Source organism: Suricata suricatta, chromosome 9 (genome assembly GCF_006229205.1).
Source record: "Suricata suricatta isolate VVHF042 chromosome 9, meerkat_22Aug2017_6uvM2_HiC, whole genome shotgun sequence".
Lineage (NCBI taxonomy): Eukaryota > Metazoa > Chordata > Mammalia > Carnivora > Herpestidae > Suricata > Suricata suricatta.
In genome coordinates this window covers 60,133,409-60,146,849 of record NC_043708.1, presented here as the reverse complement: position 1 = coordinate 60,146,849, position 13,441 = coordinate 60,133,409, and the positions used below count along the sequence as shown (strand labels likewise).

The window sequence follows — 13,441 nt, the reverse complement described above, 5'->3', positions numbered from 1 at the left end:
TTAGTCTTACACATACACAGACTTCCCAAAGGAAATTTGGTTCCCTGGGTGGCTCAGTTGGTTGAGCGACACGACTCCTGATTTCTGCTGAGGTCATGGTCTTGCAGTTGGTGGGTTTGAGCTCCGAGTCAGTGTCTGTGCCTATAGTGCAGAGCCTGCTGGGATTCTCAATCTCCCTCTCTCTGCCCCTACCCCACCATCTTTCAAAAATAAACAAATAAACATTAAAAAAAACCCAAAATAAAACAAAAGGACATTTGAGTTACCTTAAAATAAAACAATCCTGGTTTTATCACTCACCCTCAAGAGACTCAAGATAGATCAAGTTAGGCATCCTTTAGCTACGGGATTTTACTTTTTGTTTTGTAGGCATTTTACCTGAATGAATATGCCAAATTCATTAAAAAAAAAAATCCTGGGGTGCCTGGTTGACTCAGTCAAGTTAAGTGTCCGGCTTCAGCTCAGGTCACGATCTCGCTGTTTGTGGGTTCGAGCCCCAGATCTGCGCTGACAGCTCAGAGCCTGGAGTTTCCTTCGGGTTCTGTGTCTCCCTCTCTCTCTGCCCGTCTGCTGCTCACGCTCTGTTTCTCTCTCTCTCAAAAATAAACAAACATTAAAAAAAAAAATCAGGACTATACTGTATCATAAGTTTATGGAGGAAACATTTAGTTATTATAGTACTTTATTAGTTTTAAAGATTTTCTTTTCCTTAAATGTTTATTTTTGAGAGAGAGAGAGAGAGAGAGAGAGCGTGCGCACAAGCAAGAGAGCACACATGTGCACAAGGAGGGGGAAGGACGAAAGAGAGGGAGACACAGAATCCGAAGCAGGCTCCAGGCTCCAAGCTGTCAGCAGAGAGCGTGACGTGGGGCTAGAACTCATGAACCACAAGATCATGACCTGAGCCAAAGCTGGATGCTTAACTGACTGAGTCACCCAGGCATCCCAAGCACTAGGCCCAACGTGGGGTATGAACTCATGACCCCAAGATTAAGAGTTACATACTACCAAATGAGCCAGCCAGGCACCCTGATAGAGGAAACATTTCTGTGGGGTTCTCTGACCTACAATTTGAAAAAGGAGAAAAAAAAGATTCACGCTTGAAAATATAATTTAAAATCAAGAGATAAATAATTTTTAATAATCTTAAGTCTAACCTCTAACGGGATGGCTTTTTATAAAACAGTCCATTAAAAAAAAATACAATGAACAATCAAGTTACCTTAGCAGCTTGAGATTCCCTTAAGTAATATTTTAAAAGGTCAGAAAGTTTGAGGTCCTCATCAGCAGATACTCGTGCTTCTATCTTCTGAAAAAGGGGAAAAACCAGGCATTTAATTAGCATATATTTTACACCCAATGTTTTCTTTCTCAATTAATTAAAGTTACAAGTATCTATAGTATCCATTCCTATTTAACCTAAGTTTCCTCACCTGCTCCTTTACTTTTCTTCATGATTATGGTAAGAAATGAACAGAAAACAGAATGAGATCAAATGAAATTAGTGAGTTTATGGAAGAACTCGATATGTAACTCAAGTTCCCAACTAGCCTGCGTTGCGTCCCAATACCATCTTTCAGCATCAGTTACATTTTCTCTCTTGTTACTTCCTTTCAGTGATTGTATACATGATTTTAAAGTGATAAAGGCTGACAATAGAAGATTAGGTAACTCAAACCAATCTTCCTACTGAGAACAATCAGAAAATACAGTCAAAACATTACCACAATGTGCCTGAAGGCACCATAGAGTAATAAACAGATGTAGTTAGAGTTGGGATAAAATGGGAAGCAGCCATGTCAGACTAACAAGATGAAACTCTTCAATTCAGTCTGGAGAGATAGAGGATAAAGATATATTATGTCAGCCAAATACAATATAGGGACCTTGTTGGAGTCTAAATCAAATGAACTCCACCGTAAAAAGCCATGTGAGGCAACTAGGAACATCTATATACTGAGAATTTGGTGACATCAAGAGAAATCATTAGTAACTGTACCGATTATATTAAAATTAATTCCTATCTTTCAAAAAAAATTTATTTATTTATTTATTTATTTATTTATTTTGAGAATGGAGAGAGGGAATCTCAAGCAGGCTCTGTACTCAGCACAGAGCCCAGTGAGGGATTCAATCCCATGAACTGTTAGATCATGATCTGAGCTGAAATCAAGAGTTGGAGGTTTTACTGACTGAGCCACCCAGGTGCCCCTAATTCTATCTTTTAAAAAAAGAGAGTTGTGCACAAAAAGCAGAAACAGAATGAATATGGACATTGTGGGGAAAAAGAGCTTTATAAGCAATGTAGAAAACTTTAACATTCAGGAAATCTGGGTGACCCATGTATAGGAATTCCTGGTACTATTCTCACAACTTTTCTGTAGGTCTGAAATTACTGTTGATTGAAGTTAAAATTTAAAACCCTACACATCCAACAGAATAACTAAAATAAAAAAGACAACAGCAAGTATTGCAAGCTGTGCAGCAACCCAATGCTCACATTTATTCTGATGGGACTGTAAACTGGTACAATCACTTTGGGAAACGGTTTGGCACGATCTAGGAAAGGTTTTCACTCAGATACCCTATGAAACCTAATTCCCCTCCTGGTTATATATAACCGACAGAAATACCTACTAGTTTTTGAAAATATGTAAGAATGGTCTTAAAAGTGCTATTTGTAAATAGCCCCAAACTAGAAACTATCCAAATGCCTACCAGCAGTAGGACACATGAATAAATTTAGGTATATTTTTGCAAAGGAAAGGTCTACAGGGTAAGAGGAATGAAGGAATTATACCCACATGGCAACAACATGGATGAATCAGGGCCCTTGCGTGGCTCAGTCGGCTAAGTGTCTGATTCTTCACTCAGGGACCTTGGGTGGCTCAGGTCATGATCTCATGGTTAGTGAGATAAAGCTCCCAGCCGAGCTCTGCGCTGGTAGCACGGAGCCTGCTTGGGATTCTCTCTTCTTGCTCTCTGCCCCTTCCCCCTCTTGTGTACTCGAGAGCTCTCTCTCTTAGTAAATTAACTTAAAACACACACACACACACACACGCGCGCGCACACGCGAGGCGCCTTTGTGGCTCAGTCAGTTAAGCATCTGACTGGATTTTGGCTCAGGTTGTGATCTCGTGGTTCGTGAGTTCGAACCCCGCATTAGACTCTGTACTGACAGCTCAGGGCCTGGAGCCTGCTTTGAATTCTGTGTCTCCCCCCATCCCCCAACCTCCCCCGTCCCTCCCTGGCTTGTACTCTGTCTCTCTTTGTCTCTCTCTCAAAAAAAGGAAAGGAAAGCAAAGGGGAAAAGGGAGGAGAGGGGAGAAAAGGGAAGAGAAGGGAAGGGAAGAAGGGAAGAAAGAAACAAACATTAGAGTTGGACGTGTAACTGACTGAGCCACCCAGGTGCCCCTAAATGTTCTGTTTCTTTTTTTTTTTTAATGTTTTATTTATTTTTGATACAGAGAGAGACAGAGCATGAGAGGGGGAGGGGCAGAAAGAGAAGGAGACACAGAACCGCAAGTAGGCTCCAGGCTCTGAGCTAGCTGTCAGCACAGAGCCTGATGGGGGGCTTGAACGCACGAACATGAGATCATGACCTGAGACGAAGTCAGAGGCTTAACCGACTGTGCCACTCAGGTGCCCCTAAATGTTCTGTTTCTTGATCTGGGTGTTTATTATATGGGTGTGTTAAATTTATTAAATTTCACTGAGGTGTATACTTCTCATCTATGCTCTCATATGTAAAATATGTTTCAACAAAAAGTTAGAAAACACCTAGAAGCTTCTTAAGAAATACTCCCTTATAGAGAAATAAACTTATAAAACTTCTTAATGTAACAGATAAGTGCACAGACACAAGTATACTCAAAATTGATGTAGATAAATTTAGATAAACTGATTTATTAGAAAAATCTAGGTAACATATTAGATGGAAATTGGGTGCTTTAAAATATGGCTCCTCTCCCCTTCCATTAAGAAGGAGTATGAGCATGTATGTATGTATCCCCTCCCCCTGAATCTGGGCCCTAACATTGCATGACCAATACCGAAGTGATGCTGGGCCAGTTTCCAGTCTTAAATGAAACTAGCAATTTTACTTCCCATTTTTCAGGATGCTTGCTTTCGAGCCACTATACTGTGAGGAAGTCTAAGCAGCTCCATGGAAAAGCAACAGGCAAGTGTTACAGCCAATAGCCCTGGCTGAAGTCTCGGCTGGTAGACATCTGAGTGAAAGAACCTTCAGAGGATTCTAGCCCATCGCCTTCACACGTTCCCTGTTGAGGCTCCAGACATCATGGAGCAGGTGCAAGCTACCTCTGTTCTGCCTTTTGTGAATTCTTGATCCGAAGAATTTATTAGCATAATAAAATGGCTGTCATTTTAAGCTACTGATTTAAGGATGGTTTGTTCCACAGCGATAATAACCAGAAGAACACCGAGATGCCAAAAGAAATGAAGGCTGTGGTTCCTATGGCAATGTGTCATCTAGGTCTCCTTTATGAGAATATGATTGCTGCAAGGAGCATAGTTGATTGAGAGTCCCAACTGCAATCTCTCTAGATCAGAACAATACTCATCCCAAGGTTATGATGCATCCTTCCCTCCCTGCCTCATCTGCACCCAGTGACAGAGCACAGGGGCGGTAGTGCTGGCCCATTCTTGCCTGATGCAGTACGGCCTCTAATGAGCAACTCTGGCTGAGAAACTCCCTTTTGATCTGGACAAAACTTTTAAAAAACTACGCTATAGTCGGAAACTCCTCCTACCCAGTCCCTCGCTTCCTCTGCCCTCTCCTTTCCCAGGTGTAGACCTGCACTGTGGTCTGAAGGCTCTTCATTTCTATCCTGCTCCTCCCTCTTTGTTCTTCCCAAAAAATCTCTTGCATGTCTAATCCCATCTTGACATTTACTTCTGCAAGAATACTAACTCATAAAGCTATTTTGTGACAGACCCTCCCTGTTCTTTTGATGTAAACACATAGAAAACAACTATTACCTTTTTGGAAAATGCTCATTTGTACAAATGCCAAAGATCAAATAATGGGATTTCTGGACCCTTCACTGTAACAACATTTATGTATTTAATGATGGCTTCCTTTGTAAGAAAATAACTCCTTTTCTTTTACTTATATTCATAACGCATTATTCAACTGACAAAGTCGTGTTGAAATCAGATTTCTACAATGGACTAGACACTTCCAATCTCAGGTAAGCACCATTAAACATGTAATAAACATTTTCACTATTCTATAAACTTTTATCGAAGTATTTTAACATGACTGTATCTAACACTAATCCCTGAAAATCAAGACTACCTCAATATTAAAGCATTATTACTATAAATTTAACCTTTCTGTGGTTGTGTATTTGTCTTATATTGTTAAACTTACTTTTTTTTTAAAAGCTTATTTTTAAGAGAGAGAGAGCATGAGCAGGGGAGGGATAGAGAGAGGGGGAAGCAGAGGATCCTAAGTGGGCTCTGTGCTGACAGCAGCCAGCCAAACGTGGGACTCAAACTCATGAACCCTGAGATCATGACCTAAGCTGAAGTCGGACGCTCAACTGGTTTAAAAGTGAGCCACCCAGGCGCCCCGATAGAACTCACTTTTAAACCAGTGTGTCACGGGGGATCAAAAGCAATACAATCTTGGTACAATTATAATAAACCTAAAAGTTTCTTCTATCATACAAAGCCCTAGAAAAAGATCACTCTTCATAAAAATAAGCCTAGTCTCCATAATGAACATGTTCGCTGGTCAAGACTGTGAACTTTAACAAATACCAAAAGACTGTAACAACAATAACAAAAAAAAAGAGTTTCCTGGAAAAAAAAAAAAACCCTCACAATTTTCAAATATAAATCTGTCTCTTCATCCTTCTGAAGTAGAACTCTTCTTTCTCAATCAAGTTAAACACAATCATAACAGGTTTTTAAATAGTACTGTATGCAACGGTTTAGAGTCCCAAATGTTAATTGATAGTACTTACTCTGGTTTTATCAAATAGTTCTGAAACTTTGAGAAAAAACCTGGAAGGGAAAAATATTTCATCAGAAACCAGCTTTGGAATGATTTTCCAATCAAATGTTGAGAGAATATGCCCCCAAAACTGTCATAGTCACACTGTTACTACAGTCATATGCGATGGTCTTGTTCACTGCAAACTTCATTTAGTTCCCTATCTCTGTACTTCCACCCATATAACAGATAACTTAGAAACTGTTGTTACAGAAAATCTTTCCCTTTCAAGGTAACAATCTAAGTCATATATTTATTTATTTTTAACTTTTAAAATATTTAATTTCCCCCCTAATACCCAGTGTGGGGCTTGAACTCACAACCCCTGGATCAAGAGGCACATATGCTCCACCAACTGAGCCAGCAGACACCCCTAAGCCATACATTTAAACCAAAAAAATTTTCCTTATACTTTTAAGTAGTATGCCACATAATAATAAAGCCTATGATTTCAAAATTCTTATAGAAGTACAGAACAATCATATCCAAAGAGAGAAAAGGCTGATTTAAAAGGAAAACACTAAGATTGGAACAGCTCTTGAAGTTATCTGATAGTTATGCTTTATTTTTTATTATTATTTTTTTTAATTTTTATTTATTTTTGATACAGAGAGAGACAGAGCATGAGAGGGGGAGGGGCAGAGAGAAGGAGACACAGATCCGGAAACAGGCTCCAAGCTCTGAGCTAGCTGTCAGCACAGAGCCTGACGTGGGGCTCGAACCCACGAACGTGAGATCTGACCTGAGCCGAAGTCGGAGGCTTAACCAATTGAGCCACCCAGGCGCCCCTGACAGTTGTGCTTTAAACACCTTCAAATAGAGCTTTGTTTTAGAAAATAACAGAAATGAATAACCAATTTCTATCTCAAAATTCATGTTCACTTTTAACTATATAGCCTATCTCTCAATGCTGATACTAAAAAATATCCCAATGCATATATATTAAGAGTATTCTGTAAAGTATGTAATTACTGATGACGTTGTAACTGGATGAGGGCAAGTACTAGTGAATGCTAAAACACTACTTTATGAACTTTGTTTTACTAAAAAGAACTTGCTTTGACAGGCTAATGCACAATAACACATGGCAAGGTTAACTTTTTCTTATCAAAGACTTATAAAGTCTTAAAAAAATTTTTTTTAATGTTTATTCATTTTTGAGAGACAGAGAGAGGCAGAGTACAAGCAGGGGAGGGGCAGAGAGAGAGAGACACACACACACACACACAAAATCCAAAGCAGGCTCCAGCCTCTCAGCTGCTAGCACAGAGCCTGATGCAGGGCTCAAACCCATGAACCATGAGACCTGAACTGAAATCAGACGCCTAACCTGAGCCCCCTGGCACTCCAAGACTTACGAATTCTTTGGAAAGGTAGCATGTTAATTAATGTAAACTATGTATATGTGTGTGTGTATATATATATGGCACCTTGCCGAAAAACTTGGATCTTACATGTCTAGTAAGACAAGATACACTAGAAAAAAGTTTCAAGGATGTGGTTTAGAAAAAGGCATAAACTAGGAAAATAGTTTTGCCACTTAAAATTAAAAAAAAAGTATGGATTATCTTTGAAGAATTGGGTTTAACAATATTATAGGAACAACTAAAATTAACCACGGTTAAATTAATGTGGAAAGCTAACATAAATAAATAAATAAAGGACAGTTGTGCAAAAAGAGTATTTCCATACTGACATGTCCAACATGTATCTATCTGGTTACCCTAGGACTGCCCTGAGATTCACTAAACTTATAAACTAGAATAACCAGCCTCTTTAAAAAAAATTATAAAATGATAGCATCACATTTTACTTTAAAAGTCAATTTGGTGGGGCGCCTGGGTGGCTCAGTTGGTTAAGGGTCCGACTTTAGCTCAGGTCATGATCTCATGGTTCGTGGGTTCGAGCCCTGCATTGGGTTCTGTGCTGACAGCTCAGAGCCTGGAGCCTGCTTCAGATTCTGTCTCCCTCTCTCTCTGCCCCTCCCCTGCTCATCCTGTCTCTCTCTCTCTCTCTCTCTCTCTCTCTCTTTCTCTCTCTCTCTCAAAAATAAATTTAAAAAATTAAAAAAGTTAATTTGGCCTCCAAAGAAATACATATATCATATACTGTATATTCTAATTTCAGAATATTTCTTTATAACAAACTTCATCAAAACCTAAGAACATTTTTATCTAAGTTCTGTGTCTCTTCCTTACACATACACACACATCAGCCAATTTTCATCAAATAAGACTTGTAAATGTTAAAATTATATAAAGTCAATTTTTATTTTTCAGATTTTCTTTTTAAATGTTTCTTTGTTTTTGAGAGAGAGAGAGCATGAGCTGGGGAGGGGCAGAGAGGAGATAGAAGATCTGAAGCAGGCTATGTGCTGATAGCAGAGAGCCCGATGTGGGGCTTGAAGCCATGAACCGTGAGATCATGAGCTGAGCAGAAATTGAATGCTTAACTGGCTGAGCCACCTGGGTATCCCTATTTTTCATATTTAAGAAATAAGAGAGAAAGGGAAGAGGGAAAAAAACAACATTGATCCAAGTTTATAAAGAAGCTCCTTATTACTAATTTTTTTTCAAAGAAATGCGCTCTTTAAAAAAATTTTTTTTTACATTTTTCTTTCTTTTTGAGAGACAGAGTGAGACAGAGCACGAGTGAGACAGAGCATGAGTGGGGACGGGACAGAGGTGGGATGGGGTAGGGGAAACACAGAATCTGAAGCAGGCTCCAGGCTCTGAGCTGTCAGCACAGAGCTCAATGAGGGGCTTGAACTCACAGACCACAAGATCATGACCTAAGCCGAAGTTCAATTCTTAACCGACTGAGCCACCCAGGCGCCCCTTACTGATATGTTTTGACAAAAATATACTAAATGCCTGCTGGGTCAGACATTCTGTGTGCCTAGGCTGCTAGCAAAATTTTTCTGTTTTACTTAATGTTTTAAAACTTTTTTTTTTAATGTTTATTTATTTTTGAGAGAGAAAGACAAACAAGAGTATGAGTGGGGAAAAGAGCAGAGAGAAAGGGAGATATAGAATCCAAAGCAGGCTCCAGGCTCAGAGCTGTTAGCACAGAGCCTGACACGGGGCTCAAACCCACAAACCACAAGATCGTGACCTGAACTGAAGTTGGATGCCTAACCAACTGAGCCACCCAGGCGACCCATGTTTATTTAATGTTGTAAGTCAGAATCCTTACTTGCATATATCTGTAGAATCCTGAGTTCCTAAAGCATATAATGAAGAACCAATCCTATTGTAATCATCTGCAGCACCTATGGAAAAGATTGTTAGAATTTAATATATTTATTCGTTGATTCAAAAATACTTATTGAGCATTTACCTGCTAAACCATACACAGTATGAGATATCCCAAATCTGGTGAAGGAAATAACAGTAACCAAAATACAATTTGATGGACTATTCCATCAGAATATTCTATCAGAGTACGTACAAACTATTCTGGGAGCAGGGGAAACCTGAGTAGTTAGGGAAGGATTTATAGACACTACTGAGTGAGTCAGAACTCGCAGGATAAGCAAATCTTTACCAGGCAAAATGGAAGGGAGAGCACTCTGGATAAAGAAGATCGTGAATAAAGGCCAGTGAGACATAAAAGAGCACAGTATATTCAGACAGCCTTCTAGAAAGAAGGAACTACAAGGGTTCAGAGGGGAGTGGATGGAGGTGAAGATGGAAAAATAAATCAGGAGGTATCTTGGAGGAAAATGGGTTTTTGGATGCCATGATAAAGTTAGGATTTGATCTTATAAGAATGGGTGTTATTAAACGTTTTAAAATAACAGTATTGGTAAAATCAACCTGCTGCCTGGAATAAAGACTAAAAGTGGAGAGGCACAGAAGGCAGAGTGACCAACTAGGAAATTTTTGTGTCAGATACTGATTGTCAGGATCAAAGTAGCGAAAACAGTGATAGAGAGAAACAACAAGGTTGGAAGATATTTAGGAAACCTAACAGGTAGGATTTTACAATTAGGAAATCCTAATAGATAAGATTACAAACAGGAGACCTGAGGTAGGAGGAAAAATTATGGAGCTTGGGAAGCTAGATGAATGGTGGTAGCACTATTATCCTTGGGTGCTAGAAAGCAAAGTATTCAATTTCAGCACAATACTCTTTCTATTCCTAGGGCTCACCCCAGAGGACAACTTGTTGAGAAAAGATTACTTGTTTCAGAAAAAGGATAGTACAGTGCAATGGTTAAGTGCATGGACCTGGAACCACGTTGCTTAGGGTCTAATCCCAATTTACCAGCTATATGACCTTGAGCCTATCACTTAATCTGTGCATGCCTTGCTTTCTTCATCTGGAAATGGGAATAATAATGGTACCAGTCTCATATAATTAGACTAAGTGAGTTAATCAATGTTACTATATAGCTAACACATAGTTAGTACAGTACTATATAAATGTTTGCTATTATTAATGAAATCCAAGACCTGTCTACTTTGTATGGAAATTCCCACTTATCCCCAGTAGTATGTTTACAAGTTTTAATGTGTTTATTCTCTAACGAAACAGCAATCCTTACATTATACTTTATGTTGCATAAAGTTACATTCAACAGATAAGGCTGAAATTTGATGACTATTTACTGACTGTTATTTAAAACAGATCTATTCTGATATCTTTCATAAAGATACTTTGAATACAAACTTTGGACTCTGAATGGTAACTTCCATATGTGAGACTCTTCACTATTAACCTAAAATTTTAAGTTAAAAATCACATAAAGGTTGGTATATCGAGGCAGGAATCAAAAATGACTTGTGTCCAATATCAAATACATTAATATTTTATACTTAAACTGACCCTGAAACTTTTTATTATTCTGATTTTTAATGTTTATTTAATTTTGAGAGAAAGGAAGAGAGAGAAAAGTGAGGGAGGGGCAGAGAGAGACACACACACACACACACACACACACACACACACACACACTCCCAAGCAGGCTCCAGGCTCTGAGCTGTCAGTACAGAGCCTGCCTGACGTGGGGCTCGAAGTGTGAGATCATGATGTGAGCCAAAGTTGAAGCTTAACCAACTGAGCCACCCAGGCACCCCATTGATTATTTTTTAGAGCAAGAAATTCCGGTCTCCTAGTATCTGGCTCTGAGAACACTACTCTTTTAGATCATTGGCTATTATATCATTATATGATCACAGAAAATAAGCAAACTGCCTTGATTTTATATATATCACAGTGATGCTGAAAAGCTTAATTTTTCATAGTCTAGGCTAGTTAAGTTCATGCATTGTGAAAAAGTTTTTACTTTATAATTTTATAAAACTGTATATAATAATTATATGTAATAATTATAATTTTGTAAAACAGGTTCACCATCATCTCTCCTAAAAGTACTGTTCCATTTGGCCAAATAGAATAAGTAAGAATCATTATGTTATCTTAACAGATGATTCTCTACCTTTATAGCTCTTTATGTTTCCATAACACAAATATATACCTCTATTAAAGGACTGATTACAATATACTGTAATTTTCTGCTTTTCTTGTTTATCTCACCTGCAAAATTATTAACTCCTTAAGGGCAAAGACTATATTTTCTTCATCTTTAAATTACCAATGCCTAACATTATAGATGGCAAACAGGCCAATGTTTATAAACTATTTTGCTTTATTTTTTATTTAATTTGACTTATTCTATTCAATCCTATCCTACCCTATGTAGGTTCCATGCCAAACATGGGGCTTGAACTTATGACCCAGGGGTGCGTGGGTGGCTCAGACGACTAAGCAACATACTCTTGATTTTGGCTCAGGTCAAGCATGGAGCCTGCTTAGGATTCTCTTTCTCTCTCTGCTGCTGCTCCTCCATCTGGCGCTCTCTCTTAAAAAGAACAAAAACAAAATCAAAAACAAAGAGTTGCATGCTCTACTGATAGCCAGCCAGGTACCCCTGAGCTAAATAACTCTAAAACAATTTTTAGGGTGATCTGGATGGCTCAGTCAGTTAAGTGTCTGACTTCGGCTCAGGTCATGATCTCACGGTTCGTGGGTTTGAGCCCCGCGTCAGGCTCTGTGGTGACAGCTCAGAGCGTGGAGCCTGCTTCCGATTCTGTATCTCCCTCTCTCTCAGCCCCTCCCCTGCTTGCTCTCTATTTCAAAAATAATAAACATTAAAAACAAATAAATAAAAAATAAAACAATTTTAAAGTATAGTATGATTCTATTTTAATTTTTTAAAGATTTTATTTTTAGGTAATCTTTTCATCCAATGTGGGGCTCAAACTTATAACCCCAAGATTGAGTCGCATACTGTACTAAGCCATCCAGGTACCCTTAATAGGATTCCATTTTAAATAATCGAATCTAAACTTAAGAACACTCCTAATTATTACAACTAACACTAGTATATGTATCATTTCATAGTTACAAAGTTTTTCTTTCTTGAGGGGGGATATGTGAGGCCTGTGGGCTCCAGCCTGGTCCAGTTGGTGGAAAATGGAGTTCCCCAGGAAAGCAAACAGGGTATTGCTGGGGCCCCATAGGGTGCACTATGTGACTGTGGGTGTGAGTGGGAGTAAGTGCAAGTCTTGATGGAGGGACAGGGAGAGGACAGACTAGGACAAAGTTTCTCTTAACAATGGAATAAAACATGTGAAATAATTTATCCTTAACATCATTTTATAGGCAAGAAAACCAATATAATACCAATTAATTATGTGACTTGTCCAATGCTCTAGAGCAAATTAGTAATAAATCTAGGAAGGAATTCAAGCTTCCCACACTTCTCACATTATAGTTTTTAAGTACTGAACAGCAAATATAAATACTTCATTAGAAGAAATATGATAGTTACAAAGATATAATAAAATATAAAAATAACTCTTAACCTTCTCAAAAGAATGACACAAGAATAGAAGTTACCAAGCCAGAGACTATTTCCTCTTTTCTGTTACAGCATGTTACAGTCCTCCAAAACAGAGGTACTTATTTCTAGGTGCCAGCTGAATTGTCTCTATAACAGAGGTTCTCAAACTTTTTGGTCTAAGGAGTCCTTTACACTCTTAGAAATTATTGCGTATCCTAAATGATTTTGTTTATGTGGGTTATATGTATCAACATGTACTATATGTTTTTTAAGTAAAGCAAAATGACTAAAAACATTAAAATCATAGTTAACATAATACTTCAAATGCAAAATATATATAGTCTGAAATTAGTGAGCAGAGTGACAATGTTACATTTTTGCAAATTTTCTGTCTTTATCTTAATAGAAGACAGCTATATTCTCTTACCTGCTTCTACATTCAATTTATAACATACTGCTTTTGTTCAAATATGTGGAGAAAATGCAGTCTCAAACAGATATGTAGCTGTATTTTCATATAACTGTGGATATTCTTCTTTGATACCATCCCAAAACTCAACAAGTAGTAG

At 38.3% G+C, this 13,441-nt stretch overlaps 1 protein-coding gene across 3 annotated transcripts in view; it reads right to left on the bottom strand.

Annotated features, from left to right (window-relative positions):
• The window catches only part of SNX6 (sorting nexin 6), a 61,174-nt gene that overhangs the window by 10,412 nt on the left and 37,321 nt on the right, over positions 1 to 13,441 (bottom strand). For 2 of the 3 annotated variants that reach the window (XM_029951137.1, XM_029951138.1), the window contains exons 9-11: positions 9,218 to 9,293; positions 5,994 to 6,033; positions 1,223 to 1,309 (exon numbers count right to left, since the gene is read on the bottom strand). In XM_029951137.1, coding sequence (XP_029806997.1) covers positions 1,223 to 1,309; positions 5,994 to 6,033; positions 9,218 to 9,293 — 203 coding nt within the window. Of the gene's footprint in view, positions 1 to 556; positions 594 to 1,005; positions 1,065 to 1,222; positions 1,310 to 5,993; positions 6,034 to 9,217; positions 9,294 to 13,441 lie in introns of those variants that run through there. The other variant, XM_029951139.1, reaches the window with a different exon arrangement.